This window comes from Scyliorhinus torazame, chromosome 28 (genome assembly GCF_047496885.1).
Source record: "Scyliorhinus torazame isolate Kashiwa2021f chromosome 28, sScyTor2.1, whole genome shotgun sequence".
Taxonomy (NCBI): Eukaryota; Metazoa; Chordata; class Chondrichthyes; order Carcharhiniformes; family Scyliorhinidae; genus Scyliorhinus; species Scyliorhinus torazame.
The window spans coordinates 5,985,401-6,003,156 of record NC_092734.1 but is presented as its reverse complement, the minus strand read 5'-3'; the positions used below and the strand labels follow the sequence as shown (position 1 = coordinate 6,003,156).

At 49.1% G+C, this 17,756-nt stretch overlaps 1 protein-coding gene across 1 annotated transcript in view; it reads right to left on the bottom strand.

The window, feature by feature from the left end:
- Positions 1–9,347: 9,347 nt before the first annotated feature.
- synpo2lb (synaptopodin 2-like b) overlaps positions 9,348–17,756 on the bottom strand; it is a 66,583-nt gene continuing 58,174 nt past the window's right edge. Inside the window, exon 4 of the mRNA XM_072491389.1 lies at positions 9,348–16,860. Coding sequence (XP_072347490.1) covers positions 13,736–16,860 — 3,125 coding nt within the window. The 3' untranslated portion in view covers positions 9,348–13,735. The remainder of the gene's footprint in view (positions 16,861–17,756) is intronic.

The following is a 17,756-nucleotide window of genomic DNA, read 5'->3' as shown; positions in this document are numbered from 1 at the left end:
AACGATCTAGATGACGGGACTGGGGGCATTCTGGCTAAGTTTGCCGATGATACAAAGATAGGTTGAGGGGCAGGTAGTATGGAGGAGGTGGGGAGGCTGCAGAAAGATTTAGACAGTTTAGGAGAGTGGTCCAAGAAATGGCTGATGAAATTCAACGTGGGCAGGGGATGGGAAGATTCCTGGACCAACTGCGGTTCCCGAGGTTGGAGGAGCAAGAGGTGGCTGGTTTGGGGGCACCAATTGGGTTGGAGGAGCTGAGTAAGGGTTTGGGGAGCATGCAGGCGGGGAAGGCCCCGGGGCCGGACAGGTTCCCGGTGGAGTTCTATAGAAAGTATGCGGACCTGTTGGCCCCGCTACTAGTGAGGACCTTTAACGAGGCAAGAGAGGAAGGGACCCTGCCCCCGACAATGTCGGAGGTGACAATTTCCTTGATTCTGAAGCGAGACAAGGACCCACTGCAATGTGGATCGTACAGGCCGATTTCGCCCCTAAATGTGGACGCTAAGCTATTGGCAAAAGTGCTGGCCACGAGGATTGAGGACTGTGTCCCGGGGGTGATTCATGAGGACCAGGTGGTATTTGTAAAGGGCAGGCAATTAAATACGAATGTGCGGCGGCTCTTAAACGTGATAATGATGCCATCGGAGGAGGGAGAGGCGGAGATAGTGGCAGCCATGGACGCGGAAAAGGCCTTTGACCGAGTTGAGTGGGAGTACCTCTGGGAGGTGTTGCGTAGGTTTGGGTTCGGGGGAGGGTTTATCAATTGGGTTAAGCTCCTTTACAGCGCCCCGGTGGCAAGTGTAGTGACGAACCGGCGGAGGTCGGAGTACATTCGGCTGTACCGAGGGACGAGGCAGGGGTGCCCCCTGTCCCCCCTGTTGTTTGCATTGGCGATCGAACCCTTGGCCATATCACTGAGGGAGTCTAATAAATGGAGGGGGGTGGTCCGAGGGGGAGAAGAGCATCGGGTGTCGCTTTATGCGGATGACCTGCTGCTGTACGTGGCGGACCCAATGGAGGGGATAGTGGAGGTCATGCAGACTCTGAGGGAGTTTGGGGAGTTCTCGGGCTATAAGCTCAATGTAGGGAAGAGCGAGCTTTTTGTACTACAGGCAGGGGACCAAGAAAGAGGGATAGGGGACCTACCGCTGAGGAGGGCGGAGGGGAGTTTTCGGTATCTAGGGATCCAGACAGCCAGGCATTGGGGGGCCCTACACAAACTGAATTTGACGAGGTTGGTGGACCAAATGGAGGTGGACTTCAAAAGATGGGACATATTGCCGCTCTCGTTGGCGGGTAGAGTGCAGTCGGTAAAAATGGTGGTCCTTCCGAGGTTTTTGTTTGTGTTCCAGTGCCTCCCCATCGTGATCACCAAAGGCTTTTCCAAGAGTGTAGGTAGGAGTATTATGGGGTTTGTGTGGGCGAATAAGACCCCGAGGGTAAGGAGAGGGTTCCTGGAACGCAGTAGGGACCGAGCAGGGTTGGCGCTGCCAAACCTAGGGAGCTACTACTGGGCAGCAAATGTGGCGATGATCCGCAAGTGGGTTATGGAGGGAGAGGGGGCGGCATGGAAGAGGATGGAGATGGCGTCATGTAAAGGAACGAGCCTGGGGGCGCTGGTGATGGCACCGTTGCCGCTCTCGCCATCAAAGTACACCACGAGCCCAGTGGTGGCGGCAACGTTAAGGATCTGGGGCCAGTGGAGACGGCATAGGAGTGCAGTGGGAGCCTCGGTGTGGTCCCCGATCAGGGGTAACCACCGGTTTGTCCCGGGGAAGATGGACGGGGGCTTCCAGGGCTGGCACCGGGCGGGGATTAGAAGAATGGGGGACCTGTTCATCGACGGGACATTTGCGAGCCTAGGGGCACTGGAGGAGAAGTTTGAGCTACCCCCGGGAATTGCATTTAGATATATGCAGGTGAGGGCTTTTGTGAGGCGGCAGGTCAGGGAATTCCCACTGCTCCCGACACAGGAAATTCAAGATAGGGTGATCTCGGGTGTATGGGTCGGGGAGGGTAAGGTTTCGGCAATACACCAAGAGATGACAGAAGAGGGGGAAGTGCTAGCAGAAGAGTTGAAGGGTAAATGGGAGGAGGAGCTGCGGGAGGAGATTGAGGAAGGTCTGTGGGCTGATGCCCTGGGTAGGGTCAATTCCTCCTCCTCATGTGCCAGGCTCAGCCTGATACAGTTTAAGGTGGTTCACAGAGCGCACTTGACGGGGGTGAGGTTGAGTAAGTTCTTTGGGGTAGAGGACAGATGTGGAAGGTATTCAGGGAGTCCGGCGAACCATGTCCATATGTTTTGGTCATGCCAGGCACTGGAGGGGTTCTGGAGAGGAGTGGCGGGAGCAATATCTCAGGTGGTGAAAGTCCGGGTCAAGCCAAGCTGGGGGCTAGCAATATTCGGAGTAGTGGACGAACTGGGAGTGCAGGAGGCGAAAGAGGCCGGCATTCTGGCCTTTGCGTCCCTGGTAGCCCGGCGAAGGATCTTGCTAATGTGGAAGGAGGCGAAGCCCCCTAGCGTGGAGGCCTGGATAAATGATATGGCTGGGTTCATAAAGTTGGAAAGGATTAAGTTTGCCTTAAGGGGGTCTGCACAGGGGTTCTGCAGGCGGTGGCAACTGTTCCTAGACTACCTCGCGGAGCGTTAGAGGAAGGTCGGTCAGCAGCAGCAGCAACCCGGGGGGGGGGGGGGGGGGGGGGGGAACGAGAGATTGTTTGAGGGGACGGACAAGCGGAGGATTACATGGAGGGTGGGGGAAACTGGCACGAACGGGCGAGAGCCAGTGTATAAAGCTCTGTAAATATATCATCTTACCATGTATATATCTTGCTTAGGGCGATTTTGTGTTATTTTGTTACGGGGGGGGGGGGTTATTGTTTGTAACGGGAAAAAATTGTTTTGTTTTGTTAAAAAACTTTAATAAATATATTTTTTTAAAAAAAGAAATTCAACATGGGCAAGTGCGAGGTCTTGCACTTTGGAAAAAAGAATAGAGGCATGGACTATTTTCTAAACGGTGACAAAATTCATAATGCTGAAGTGCAAAGGGACTTGGGAGTTCTAGTCCAGGATTCTCTAAAGGTAAACTTGCAGGTTGAGTCCATAATTAAGAAAGCAAATGCAATGTTGTCATTCATCTCAAGAGGCTTGGAATATAAAAGCAGGGATGTACTTCTGAAGCTTTATAAAGCATTAGTTAGGCCCTATTTAGAATACTGTGAGCAATTTTGGACCCACACCTCAGGAAGGACATACTGGCACTGGAGCGGGTCCAGCGGAGATTCACACGGATGATCCCAGGAATGGTAGGCCTAATATACGATGAACGTCTGAGGATCCTGGGATTATATTCATTGGAGTGAAGGAGGTTGAGGGGAGATCTAATAGAAACTTACAAGATAATGAATGGCTTAGATAGGGTGGACGAAGGGAAGTTGTTTCCATTAGCAGGGGAGACTAGGACCCGGGGGCACAGCCTTAGAATAAAAGGGAGTCACTTTAGAACAGAGATGAGGAGAAATTTCTTCAGCCAGAGAGTGGTGGGTCTGTGGAATTCATTGCCACAGAGGGCGGTGGAGGCCGGGACTTTGAGTGTCCTTAAGACAGAAGTTGATAAATTCTTGATTTCTCGAGGAATTAACGGCAATGGAGAGAGAGCGGGTAAATGGAGTTGAAATCAGCCATGATTGAATTGTGGAGTGGACTCGATGGGCCGAATGGCCTTACTTCCGCTCCTATGTCTTATGGTCTTATGGATATCTGGTAAAAGGGGTATCATTTGATACCTGGCAACTATGAAAAGCAATATCATCATTAATAACTGTCATATCAGTATCTAGTTAATTTGGCAACATTATTGGTGACGCTAGTGGGATAGTATTCCACTCATTAAAAAGAGCAACATTATTGCCGTCTCCGGTGCCAATTGGCAACAGTGTACATTAGTCTTTTGTTGTGTATTCTATTTTCTTTTACTTTAGAAATACTCTTCATTAATTGTTTATACAATTACTGAACTGGTTCCTCACTGGGTTGTACATAGTTCCTCACCTCATTCCAAACATAAATACACCATTAAGGACCAGTGTTTCAAGATATCCCTTGGGGTTTTGAGCCACTCTTGAAGGTCACATCAGCAGGATTCGTAACAGGCTGTGCATAACATTTTGATTTTGTGATGTTAAAAGAGTACAGCAGTTGTACACATCGTCAACTGAGAAACAATGAAACACTTTAATGCAATGGTACTCTTGCCCTTGTAGAATGATATAGCACAAAAAAGGACATATTGTCCATCATAGGAAATAGGAGCCAAAGTAGGCCATTTGACCCTTGCGCTTGCTCCGCCATGATGCTCATGCCTGCTCTTTGTAGGAGCCATCAAATACAATTCTCACTGTTATCTGTGCTGCCCCTCCTTCACCTGAGCATACATTGGAAGAGCCAAGCTGTTCCAGTACAGCTACAACATTGGCATCTACCCAGCAATGTGGAAAATTGCCCAGGAATATCCCGTGTACACAAAGCAAAACAAATCCAACCCGGCCAATTACCACACCGTTGGTGTACTTTGGATCATCAGTAAAGTGAAGGAAGAGGACATCAACAATGCTATCAAACAGCACTTGCTCAGCAATAACCTGCTCATTGACGCTCAGTTTGGGATCCGTGAGGGTCACTCAGCCCATGACCTCATTACAGTGTTGCTCCAAACATGGACAAAATGCTTGAATGCCCTTGATATCAAGGCAGCCTTTGACCAAGTGTGACACCGAGCAGCCCCAGGAAAACTGGGGTCAATGGGAATCAGGGGGGAAACTCTCCACTGGCTGGAGCTGGTTGGCACAAAGGAAGATGGTTATTAGAGGGCAGTATGCTGCAGGAGTTCACCAGGGTAGTGTCTTAGACCTGACCATCTTCACTCTTTCATCAATTACATTATTTCCATCATAAGATCATAAGGGGGGAAGCTTTCACAATGTTCAGCACCATTCGCGACTCCTCAGATAATGAAGCAGTCCATGTCCAAATGCAGCAAGACCTGGACGATATCCAGGCTTGGGCTGACAAGTGGCAAGTTACATTCACACCACCCAAGTGCCAGGCAATGACCATCTCTAACAATCTGACCATTTCCCCATGACATTCAGTGGTTTTGTCATCGCTGAATCCCCACTATCAACATCTTCAGGGTTACCATTGACCAGAAAATAAACTAGACTAGGCCTAGAACAGCCAAGGGGCTGTTTAGCACAGGGCTAAATCGCTGGCTTTGAAAGCAGACCAAGGCAGGCCAGCAGCACGGTTCGATTCGATTCCCGTAACAGCCTCCCCGAACAGGCGCCGGAATGTGACGACTAGGGGCTTTTCATAGTAACTTCATTTGAAGCCTACTTGTGACAATAAGCGATTTTCATTTCATTTCATTTCATATAACTACTGTGGCTACACGAGCAAGTCACAGACTGGACATCCTGTGAAGAGAACCTCGCCTCCTGGCTTCCCAAAGTCTGTCTACCATCTACAAGCACAAGTTAGGAGTTCAATGAAATATTCTCCACTTGCCTGGAGGAGTGGAGCCCCAACCTCATTTACGAGGCTCAGCACCATCCAGGCCAAAGCAGCCCGCTTGATTGACACTCCAGCTCCCACCTACAATATTCCCTCCCTCCCCCACTGGCGTACAGTAGCAGCAGTGGGCACCATTTATAAGATGCACTGCAGTAACTCAATAAGCCTTGTTTGACAACACCTTCTAAATGTACGACCTCTACAATTTAGAAGGACAACGGCAGCAGATACACGGGAACACCATCACCTGTACGTTCCCCTTGAAGAGGTTCACCCTCCTGAGTTGGAATTATATTGCCGTTCCTGCACTGTCGTGGAGTCAAAATCCAGGGGCTCACTACCGAACATAGCTGGGCTGGTGCAGGGTCCCATGGGGCAGGGTCCCATGCACAGGATCACACTGCAACAAAAATGAGGGGCGCGATTCTCCACTCCCGCGCCGGTTGGGAGAATCGCCTGGGCCGCCAAAATTTCCGGGGACGCTGGTCCGACGCCCTCCCGCGATTCTCCCAAGCGGCGGGAACGGCCCGGTCGAGTTTCGCGGGCCGCAGGCCGGAGAATCGCCGGAGACACCGAAAATGGCGATTCTCCGGCACCCCCGCTATTCTGAGGCCCGGATGGGCCGAGCGGCCAGGCCAAAACGGCGGGTTCCCCCCGGCGCCGTCCACACCTGGTCGCTGCAGCCGTGGGCGGTGCGTGAACGCTGGGGGGGGGGCGGCCTGTGGGGGGGCGAGGGGGGATCCTGCACCGGGCTTCACCTGGAATGTGGGGTGGCCCGCGATCGGTGCCCACCGATCGTCGGGCCGTCCTCTCTGAAGGAGGACCTCCTTCCTTCCGCCGCCCCGCAAGATCCGTCCCCCATCTTTTTGCGGGGCAGACTTAGATAGGACAGCAACCACGCATGCGCGGATGACGCCCGTTATGCGGCGCCGCTTTTACACGGGCGACAAGGCCTGGCGCGGGTAGATGACGCGGCCCCGATCCTGGCCCATTGTCAGGGCCTGAATCGGTCGGGACCGGGGCCGTTCCACGCCGTCGTGAACCTCAATGGCGTTCACGACGGCGCGGCCACTTCGGCGTGGGGGTGGAGAATCGCGCTCGAGCACTCTGCACACAGCATTCTATCATATGGTGCCATGTTGAACGGTGTTTTCACACGGGGCCAGGCAACACAGTGCCGTGACACACAGTGCCATGTCATACGGTGCCGTGACACACAGTGCCATGTCATACGGTGCCGGGTCACATGGTGTTTTCACACAGTGCCGTGTCACACAGTGCCGTGTCACACAGTGCCATGTCATACGGTGCCGTGACACACAGTGCCATGTCATACGGTGCCGTGACACACAGTGCCATGTCATACGGTGCCGTGTCACACGGTGCCATGTCATACGGTGCCGTGCCACACGGTGCCATGTCATACGGTGCCGTGACACACAGTGCCATGTCATACGGTGCCGTGTCACATGGTGCCATGTCATACGGTGCCGTGACACACAGTGCCATGTCATACGGTGCCGGGTCACACGGTGCCATGTCATACGGTGCCGGGTCACACGGTGCCATGTCATACGGTGCCGTGACACACAGTGCCATGTCATACGGTGCCGTGTCACACGGTGCCATGTCATACGGTGCCGTGTCATATGGTGCCATGTCATACGGTGCCGTGTCATACGGTGCCATGTCATACGGTGCCGTGACACACAGTGCCGTGACACACAGTGCCATGACATACGGTGCCGGGTCACACGGTGTTTTCACACAGTGCCGTGTCACACGGTGCCATGTCATACGGTGCCGGGTCACACGGTGCCATGTCATACGGTGCCATGACACACAGTGCCATGTCATACGGTGCCATGTCACACGGTGCCATGTCATACGGTGCCTTTTCACACGGTGCCATGTCTTACGGTGCCGTGTCACACAGTGCCATGTCATACGGTGCCGGGTCACACGGTGCCATGTCATACGGTGCCGGGTCACACAGTGCCATGTCATACGGTGCCGGGTCACACGGTGTTTTCACACAGTGCCGTGTCACACAGTGCCATGTCATACGGTGCCGTGTCACACAGTGCAGGGTCACAGCACTCAGCAATGTGTCGCACAGTACACTGCCTCACGGGGCACTGCCAACTGCCAGTTTAATTGACACTTAAAGCTCAGGCTGCCCAGGGTGAGAATGACCTCACCCAACTCCGCTGTCCGCCTGCAGCCTGTGACAACGTTTGTTACAGCTGCCCAGTTGATGTCCTGTCTTCTTCGTAAATAGATTCCAGTTCCCTCCGTGCCTTGCTCCTCATTTTATTTTATTCCCCCCCTTGGCATAGTTACTTTTATTTCTGTCTTCGCCTTGCTCCCTGCCAAGAGAAATGACGCCAGTTGCTGAGAGATGATGGAGTGGTTGTGTCAGGGATCTTTGCTGACCTCCCCTCCCTCAGGCAGTTGTTCAGAGAACCATGAATAGGCCTCGCACTCGCCTCCTAACTGGCAGGACTAAGAAAAGCAGGAACGGGCAATTCAAAGCAGCAATCTGCTGCATGCAGACCCCATCCACGATTTGTGTGGTCCCGCCCTTCACCCTCACCGGATTGATGAGGTGGTAATATAGTGATTCTGGTGCTGGGCCTGTAACCCAGAGAACATCAATTCAAATCCCACTAGGACAGCTTGAGAATTTAAATTGTGAGAAACGTATTGGAGAATAACAAATATTTTCTGAGTAAAAGGAGCGATGAAGGAATCAGAAAGTTTAATAAAGGCCGATATGTCACTTCAGTCCTGCACTAACATTAACCTTAATTACTCTCTAAAATGGTCCCGTAAGGCTCCAAATTGTATCAAACTGCGAAAGTGGATTGAAAAGCCCCCTACCACCTACTTGGGGCAACAAGGAGAGGGCAATAAATTCAGGCCAGACCAACAACACCCACATCCAAAGAGTGAATAAAACAACCTTACTTGAAGGAATGTTATCGGATATGGTCAGCGACTCTGGTTGGACTTATTCCTGGAGGTGCCATAGAATCATAGAATCCCTACAGGGCAGAAAGAGGCCATTCAACCATCGAGTCTGCACCGGCTCGTTGAAAGACCACCCTACCCAGGTTCGATCCCCCACCCTGCAACCTCACTCTAAGGGGCAATTTAGCACGTCCAATCCACCTAACCTGCACATCTTTGGTTTGTGGGAGGAAACCGGAGCCCACGGAGGAAACCCACCCAGACACGAGAAGAACGTTTGCAGTAGGGTCCAGGGGTAGGGTCCAGGGGTTCAACTTCAATTCCTCGAGACTCCAGGCCTATCCCGGAGGCTTGGCCAACCTGCTGTGGGGGAGATTATGGTGTATGGTGTTGTACAAAACTGTGAATCAGTGTCTCAATAAGACATAACTCCTTAACAGGCATTAATCCTGCTCCTTAACTAAAGTCACCCTTGTCCCAGATGACCCTAGGCTGATTCCCCCTTTAAGGGGAGAGCTGCCTGGTGGTGATTTAACCTGAGGATCACCACACCTCAGGCAAGGGACAGGGTTGAGAAGGTTGAGTCTTCATAAACAACCTGCGCTGGTACGGGAATTGAACCCACACTGCCGTCCTTGCTCTGCATCACAAACCAGCTGTCCAGCCACCTGACCTAAACCAGCCTGAAGGAGGAACCTAGCGACTCACATTAACTCCCATCACTAAGTCTGTCCCAGAGACACAGTTATGTCCCTCCATGTATCTGTTAATCAAATGTCATTCTTTGAACAGCCCACAATTTGTATCAATTAATCACATTTTATTATTTTCCATCAGCATACATAACACAGTTTAAACATTGAAACTCTTATAAACGCATATAGTTTTCAAAAAAAAGTAACGCTACATCTATTAGAAACAAGGCACATCTATCACCTTTTGGTAAAGTGCAAAGCCACATTGCTTTGTTTATTGTCCCCACGCTGGTCTGATGTGTCCTTGAGCCAATGAAAAATGGTTTGCATATCCCCCCTTTCATTGGCAATCTGTGACATGAAAGGCACCCCCAGAACAACACTCAACTCTCGCTGGCTGCAATGGGGTTTATACCCAGTAATTCCTGCCAATTAAAAATAAAAAATGCTGGAGACAGTCAGAATCTGTGGGAGAGAAACTGAGTTAATGTTTCTCCCTGACGGGCATTCACCTGTACCTTCACTGCAAAGTCTGTTTCAGAGAGAGCTATTAACCTGGAACATTAACTGGTTTTCTTTCGCTATCGATGCTGTCGGATCTGCTGAATATTCTCAGCGTTCACTGATTTTATTCCAGATTTACAGCATCTGGAGTATTTTGCTCTTGAATTACAATTCCTTGATCATTTGGTAAAATTGTTATTGTCTATATTGTTGAGGGTTTTATGCGCAGGCCAATGTGCAAAGTGGACACGCTTCGCAAATAAAAAACACGTGTTAATCTCCTGAGTGCAGTTTGCTCAATGCAGGATTGTGGTGATGAATATTATCAGATTTAGGGTTTACAAATTTTAGCAGCTTTACACACCCAAAAAAAATGAAACTCTTTAGTTTGGATCAGTATTGCAAGTCACATTGGCACTTACAGTTCAAAAACCTAAATATTTGGCTAAAACAGATACACTAATATTTAGGAAACATTAATTATTGAGGCACTTGGGAGTTTTGTGCGAATCTTCAAATAAAAGTAAAGATTTTCACTATTAAAGGTTAATGATTCTCCAGGAGCTCAGTGATTGGTCAGTAGCTCATAGCCATATTGTGAAGAAAATATTGCAAAATATTTACCCTTGCAATATTAGACATTATAGCTTAAACCAGCACAGATCATTGAGGTCACCCTTAGCTCCATTTACTCTGCTTCCTTCGCCACTTACAGAAACCACGACTTCTGATTCAACTTCCTGACATTTCCAGTCAATCCCACTCTCTGTCCATCGCCACTAATTACCTCACATTGTATCCACATAGTCCTTGTTCATCTTAACTGTTAACACCAGGAACATAAAAAGTGCACAATCATCAATTTTTCTCACTCGTTCTTGAATGGCACATATTAACTTCTCAGAAAGCAGAAGTTTTTCAGAGCCAGTTAATTAATCATCTTCTAAAAAATCTGCAATTGAATTTCAGTAATTGAACAAAACAAAGGTCACCCCTGTAGATAATCCAGCACAAATAACTTGGTTTTAATCATTCACACACTTGTATTAATCTAGCACTTTTTCCCACTGAAATGCCTCAAAATACTTGACACACTGAGTGACCTCTGTGCTTTACCATGGTGGAGTTTAACCAGCTCAATGTTAGATCTGCTCAGATGACCAAGAGTCCAATGTTGGTCTTCGCTCCAATGAGACAGCATTGTCCACAATGGGCATCCCGCCCATGCTAAAATAATGAAGTAGTCAGCACTAAATGTCATTCATGCAATGAATAAATATATGTTCAACACTGCTTGTAAAGGATGATGCCAACCCAGTATTGTTTTCCCCATTCTGGCTACTCAAGAGAAAGACTGACTGGGGAATTAGCTCAAATGGTAGAGTGCTTGCTTTGCATGTAAGAGGTAGTGGGATTGATGCCCACATTCCCCACTTCAACTTACGGGCGGCACGGTAGCACAGTGGTTAGCACTGCTGCTTCACAGGTCCAGGGTCCCAGGTTCGATTCCCGGCTTGGATCACTGTCACGGTGTTGAGTTTGCATATTCACCGTGTCTGCGTGGGTTTCCTCTGGTTTCTTCCCACAAGTCCCGAAAGACGTGCTTGTTAGGTCATTTGGACATTCTGAATTCTCCCTCTGAGTACCCGAACAGGGCCAGAGTGTGGCGACTAGGGGCTTTTCACAATAACTTTATTGCAGTGTTAATGTAAGCCTACTTGTGACAATAAAGATTATTATTAAGATTAGAAATTGGAAACACGGGTGTAAATGGACAAACCATCTGAGCTCCAAGTAGTGCTCAGAATAATGGATGTTTTTGCCTCGCAATAGAAACACCTACCCCAAGGAAACAGAATTCAGTGTTTTCAGATACCAACTTTGGTCATTAGTCTGTCCTCATTTTAAGAAGTCTGACAACACCAGGTTAAAGTCCAACAGGTTTGTTTCGAATCGCTAGCTTTCGGAGCGCTGCTCCTTCCTCAGGCTCCGAAAGCTAGTGGTTACAAATAAACCTGTTGGACTTTAACCTGGTGTTGTAAGACTTCTTACTGTGCTCACCCCAGTCCAACGCCGGCACTTCCACATCATATCCTCATTTTGTTTTTGGTCTACAGAGATTATGATTATTTTTCAACAAATCACTGTCACCACTTCAGCATGCTACATGGCAATACTAACAAACCAATGCTAGTGCTCAGGGCCTAGAATGATTTTTCATAGAATTTACAGTGCAGAAGGAGGCAATTCGGCCCATCGAGTCTGCACCGGCTCTTGGAAAGAGCACCCTCCCCAAGGTCAACACCTCCACCCTATCCCCATAACCCAGTAACCCGACCCAACACTAAGGGCAATTTTGGACACTAAGGGCAATTTATCATGGCCAATCCACCTAACCTGCACATCTTTGGACTGTGGGAGGAAACCGGAGCACCCGGAGGAAACCCACGCACACACGGGGTGGATGTGCAGACTCCGCACAGACAGTGACCCAAGTCGGAATCGAACCTGGGACCCTGGAGCTGTGAAGCAGTTGTGCTATCCACAATGCTACCGTGCTGCCCCCAAATCACTCATCATTCATAGATTGGAACATTTGAATGTGAGGTGAAACCAGGGGGTAACTGTCAAATTCATGAATTCCTCCAAGTCTTCAAGCGTGGCTTTGGCAAGGGGCAATTTAGTGTGGCCAATCCACCTACCCTGCACATCTTTGGGTGCTGGGGGTGAAACCTACGCAGACACGAGGAGAATGTGCAAACTCCACACAGACAGTGACCCAGGGCCAGGATCGAACCCGTGTCCTCAACGCTGTGAGGCAGCAGTGCTAACCCGTGTGCCACCGTACCGCCCAAATTCAAAAGGATATATAAATATTTAATACATCTCACACAACAGACTCATGGATTTTTTGGGCGACTCCCCCCTTCTTCCCGGCGTGTTTTCCAGCAGCGGCAGGGAACTGATGTTAAGGCCCTTTTGCGTAGCTCGCCAGTTTTGCCGCAGGGAAGGTGCCATGGTGGGGGGTCGACTTTGTTGGGACTGGAAATTCCTGCTGGAAGGAAGAGCCAGAAATCGCACCCGATGCAATTTTAAACAGAAAGGGAAGCAACGCTGTGATGTTAGGTAGAAATCAAGCCAACGGCAAAGCAGAAGGATGTACTTCCTGTCCGAACAATGATATTATGGGAAGGGTTATGTCACTGTTTGTGTCATGGTCAATTCTGTTCAACCCTAGATGGGAATCTTTTATTAATCAGGAACCTGCGGTAGATTCTAATGAATAATTACAATGCATTGGGAGACCTCAACATTACATCAACTCATTCAAATGTATTTTAGAAAGCGAGGTACTACATGTAATGCAAAAAATGTAACTGTTACAAGCCAATCTCCATGACCCAGTAACATACAGACAAGCTCTTTATAAGACTTCCTGTTTATGAATGAAGTGCTCAAATTTACTACTACATTTCCTTGGTGTTTGCTGTGTCTCAGTGGGTAGTACTCTTGCATCTAACACACAAGGTTGTGGATTCAAGTCTCACTTCAGGAAACTTGAGCGCTGAATCCAGGCTGTTGTTCCCGGCTGTACTGGAGGCTGGAAGTGCTGTCCTTCAGATGACGCATTAAAGCAAAGCCTTCTTCTATAAAACATCCCATGGCACTAGTCAAAGAAGAAGCAGGGGAATTGGCCCATTGGCCAAGATTTATCCCTCAATCAACACCTAAAACTGATGATCTTGTCATTTATTCTCGTGCTGTTTGTGGGAGTTTGCTGTGTACTAATGTTTCTTCTCTGAAGATGGTGACTACAATTCAAAAAGTGCTTCATTGTCTGTAAGGCACTTTGGGGCATCCTGAGGTCATGAATAATGCCACATAAATACAAGTTATTTCATTCCTTTTAAGGTACAAAGTCTACTTTACGTCCAAGAATCTTCAACTGTTCACTAAGAATGAAGATGGCTGTAAACATATTTAATTCCTAGAATGATCCAGGTCTCCATGTGTGAGGATTCATTCCGCCTCTTACAGCTGAGAATCTCGGTCTGGGGACATGATGCAATGTTTTCTTTTGCATTTGAATGTCTTCCTTAGATGAGAAGTGAAGTGCTGTAGGTTCAGAGGTTATCTCCTGGCTTCCTTCTAGCGTCTTCCTGTTTTGTTTGGAAGCCAGAGGTGCTGGAAAGTTGACAGTGGATATTTTGACTGGTGCTGGTGGTGGGGAGGGAGGGGCCGACATCCACACTGGTTCAGCAAGTGTCGTAGCTGATCTTGGGGCAATCACAGTGGGAGTCATGGTAGGCAATGGGGTTGAAAAGCGCTGAATCTCACAGGCTCTTGTTGTCTTCACGGGGACATGTTTCGTTGAGATGAAGGATTGTTGGCCATGTTGTCTGGACGGCGTAATCTTTTGTAAGCTCTGTGTTCCCAAGTTGGATTCATTGAAACTGAACATTGCTGAGTTTAATTGATATGGCTGGTGCCTCATGAAATCAATGGCTTGTATTCCCACCTTTTGGTTCCCTCCTGGTTTCCACTTTCTTTCCGTTTTGGTAGCTGATGTCACTCCTAGAGATCTGCTAGCTGCTGGTGGATAGGATGGGGAATACATGGGGTTATAACCAATAGGAGGTGGAGCCCTGATATTAGGAGAATATTTCCATGTCGCGGGCAGTGAAGGAGTAGGAGATGGTCCTCTTGCCTGTGAAGTATACGTGGGCACTGAATCCACAATAAACTTATCCATACGGCTTTGTCTTTTAGCAAAGAGTTCTGCCCCCTTTCCTTTCAGCTGGAGTGTTCCTGGTGCCGTGTTTCCATTCACAAGAGGAGAACCATTGTCAATGAGCTGGGTTTTCAAGGAAGGTTTTGGTGCAACAGGAGGAGGGACCTTTTGCCTGCGTGCCTGGGACTGCATAAAATTCGAAGCTTCAGCACCAAGACTCAAAAAGTCTTCTTCAGGGCCTGACTCAAATCCAGCCCCTAAATGGTCTGGCTTCTTTTCATCTAAGTTTTGTACCAAAGAAAGAAGTTCAGGGTTTGGTGAAGTTTTGACCTGTTCTGTCTTAGTGAACATTGGCTTCCTTGTGCTCCGCCTGCGAGCTTCCTGCAAGATGCCTGTTTTAGAGGCTGGGACTGAAATTCTTTGTTCTCTCGTAGCCAGGTTCTCAGATTGCTGATTGGCTGACCAAGCTGTTGATGAGGTGCTCCCAATGGAGTGGGCCTGAGTGTTGGCACGAATAGCAGCAGTGGCCTCAGCTTCTTTTTGTAGGGGCAATGCTGCAGAAACATGGAACTTAGCAGTGCTAGTGACTGGAGCTAAAGGCGGCGAATAAGGATTCATTAGAGACAGTGAACACACTGCTGCTGTGTGTGGTGACATCATGGCGGATGGCGGGGATATCACTGCAGGCGGTGGTGACATAACGGCGGATGGCGGGGACATAACGGTGGGGGGCCGTGATATCACGGCGAGCGGTGGTGACATCACGGTGGGCGGCGGTGACATCACGGCGGGTGGCGGTGACATCACGGTGGGTGGTGGTGGCATCGCGGCGAGCGGTTGTGACCTCACAGTGGGCAGCGGTGACATCACGCCGGGTGGTGGTGACATCATGGCGGATGGATGTGACATCATGCCGGGTGGTGGTGACATCACGGCGTGTGGAGGTGACATCACGCTGGGTGGCGGTGACATCACACCGGACGGCGGTGACATCATGTCAGGTGGTGGTGACATCATGGCGTGTGGAGGTGCCATCACGGCATGTGGAGGTGACATCACGGCATGCGGAGGTGACATCACGGCGTGTGGAGGTGACATCACGCCGGGTGGCGGTGACATTACGCCGGGTGGCGGTGACATCATGGCGGATGGATGTGACACCATGCTGGGTGGTGGTGACATCACGGCGTGTGGAGGTGACATCACACCGGGTGGCGGTGACATCACGCCGGACGGTGGTGACATCATGCCGGGTGGTGGTGACATCACGGCGTGTGGAGGTGACATCACGGCGTGTGGAGGTGACATCACACCGGGTGGCGGTGACATCACACCGGACGGCGTTGACATTGTGCCGGGTGGCGGTGACATCACGCCGGGTGGCGGTGACATCATGCTTGGTGGCGGTGACATCACACTGGGCACTGATGAATAAGGAGTCCCCATTCTCTTTAGTGCTACAGCTTTCTTTGCTGTCACAGATTGAGTCACAGGATTCACAGTTGGCAGACAGATGACCTCTGATGGAGGTGAGCAAGGCATTGCAGGTCTGTTTCTCTCGGTACCTTGTTCCCAAGACATTGCAGAAGCTGCAGTTTTCCTGAATAAAACTGGAGCAGAGACAGAGTATGTTGGAGTTGCCTGACTTTGCTGAAACCCTGGAGTAAATGGTCTTGCAGTTCTGTTTGTCACACCGGACAGGAAGGAGGGACCTTGTACAAGGTGCTGTGAATGATGCTGTTCACTCGGTCTCATCCCCGGTACGCTGGGCTCTACATTCACTCTCGGAGACAGGTTCATTTCTGCATAGCTGTTTAACGTATCAGACTCAGGAGACCCACCGTACACATCTGAATTCCGAGGCCAGGCTCCCTCTCCATTCATCAGGCTGTAGTTCCTCACTTCACTCTCTGACTTTGTTTTTTTTTGCAGATTGCGTTGTCTCTGAATTGCAGTATCCTCCACCGTGTACTCTCCTGCTCGTTGTCTCTGCTGTTCAAACAGCATTACGCCCTTCCCCTTACTTTCAGTTAAACCCTGGGGCTCAGTTTGGGATTTCTCAATATCTAGGTAAGAACCATCCCAGTCTGATCCTGTTGATTGATTTGTTAAGCTTCTTGCATCGGAAAAAGTCTCTTCATCAAATTCAGACTCACTGGTTGGTATTAATTCTCCGTCCTCATCGATATTCTGCTTTTCCTCGTCTACACTTCCATAACTAACGAGGGTATATTTCTTTGCCCTTTGACGGCGCTTCTTAAACATAAGAACTCCCTTGGAGTGAGGGTTGGGTGCAGAGGTGAGGAGGGATGCAATTGTTTTGCATTTTGTCCTGGCTTCCTTCACTTGTTTTTCTTGAACGCTCTCACTGCGATGGAGCTCTGGAAAGTCCAAACACAAAAGATTGTTGCAAATTACTGCTTGTTCAAACAAAACAGGGAAGAATAAATGGGCACACCTTCTGAAGGTACAAACATTTCTTTAAACACAAGAGAATTAGGCGTTCTGGATTGAGAAATAAACAAAGAAATCCCTAGCTACCAGATTAATTTTCCTTATCCTGTCTTGTTCAAAACAACTGCAAACCCCAAAGTCACTGCTGATGTTTTGCTACAATCGGTAAATAAAGTTGTGAAGCTTTCAGGTTATTGTGAAAACTGGAAAAATGCTCTGGAGATCATCTGTTCACAAAGGGTTAAACTATTCAAATGTATTTTAAACAGGAAGCTGTGATCTAACATTGCTTTCCACTTACGGTGAGCAGGCTCTTTCCAGAATTATGATGAAGGGAATGCAGAGTGATTGAAGCGTGCTTTGGCCTTTGGAGAATTAGCACAAGAGGGAAAACAAAGCATAGCTCAAAAGAGAACCAAGGCTCCTTTGAAACCGGTGCAGAGTTCAGCCCCGGCACACAGGTCTCTGAGTCTGGAGGTTGAGGGTTCAAACCCATTCCAGAGAATCCGAGGCTGAGTCTACAACTGAGTACGAGGGAGTGCCGCACTGTCAGATACACCGTCTTTCAGATGAAATGTTAAACTGAGGACCTGTCTGTTCTCTAAGATGAATGCAAATGATCACATGCCACTAATTGAAAGAAGAGCTGGATGGTTTCCCCATGGTGTCCTGATCAATATTTATCCATAAACTAACATCTTTAATATAGATGATCCAGTCATTATCTCATTGCTGCCTGCGGGATCTTGCTGTGTATAAATTGGCGGGCAGCATGGTGGCGCAGTGGTTAGCACTGCTGCCTCACGGAACCGAGGTCCCAGGT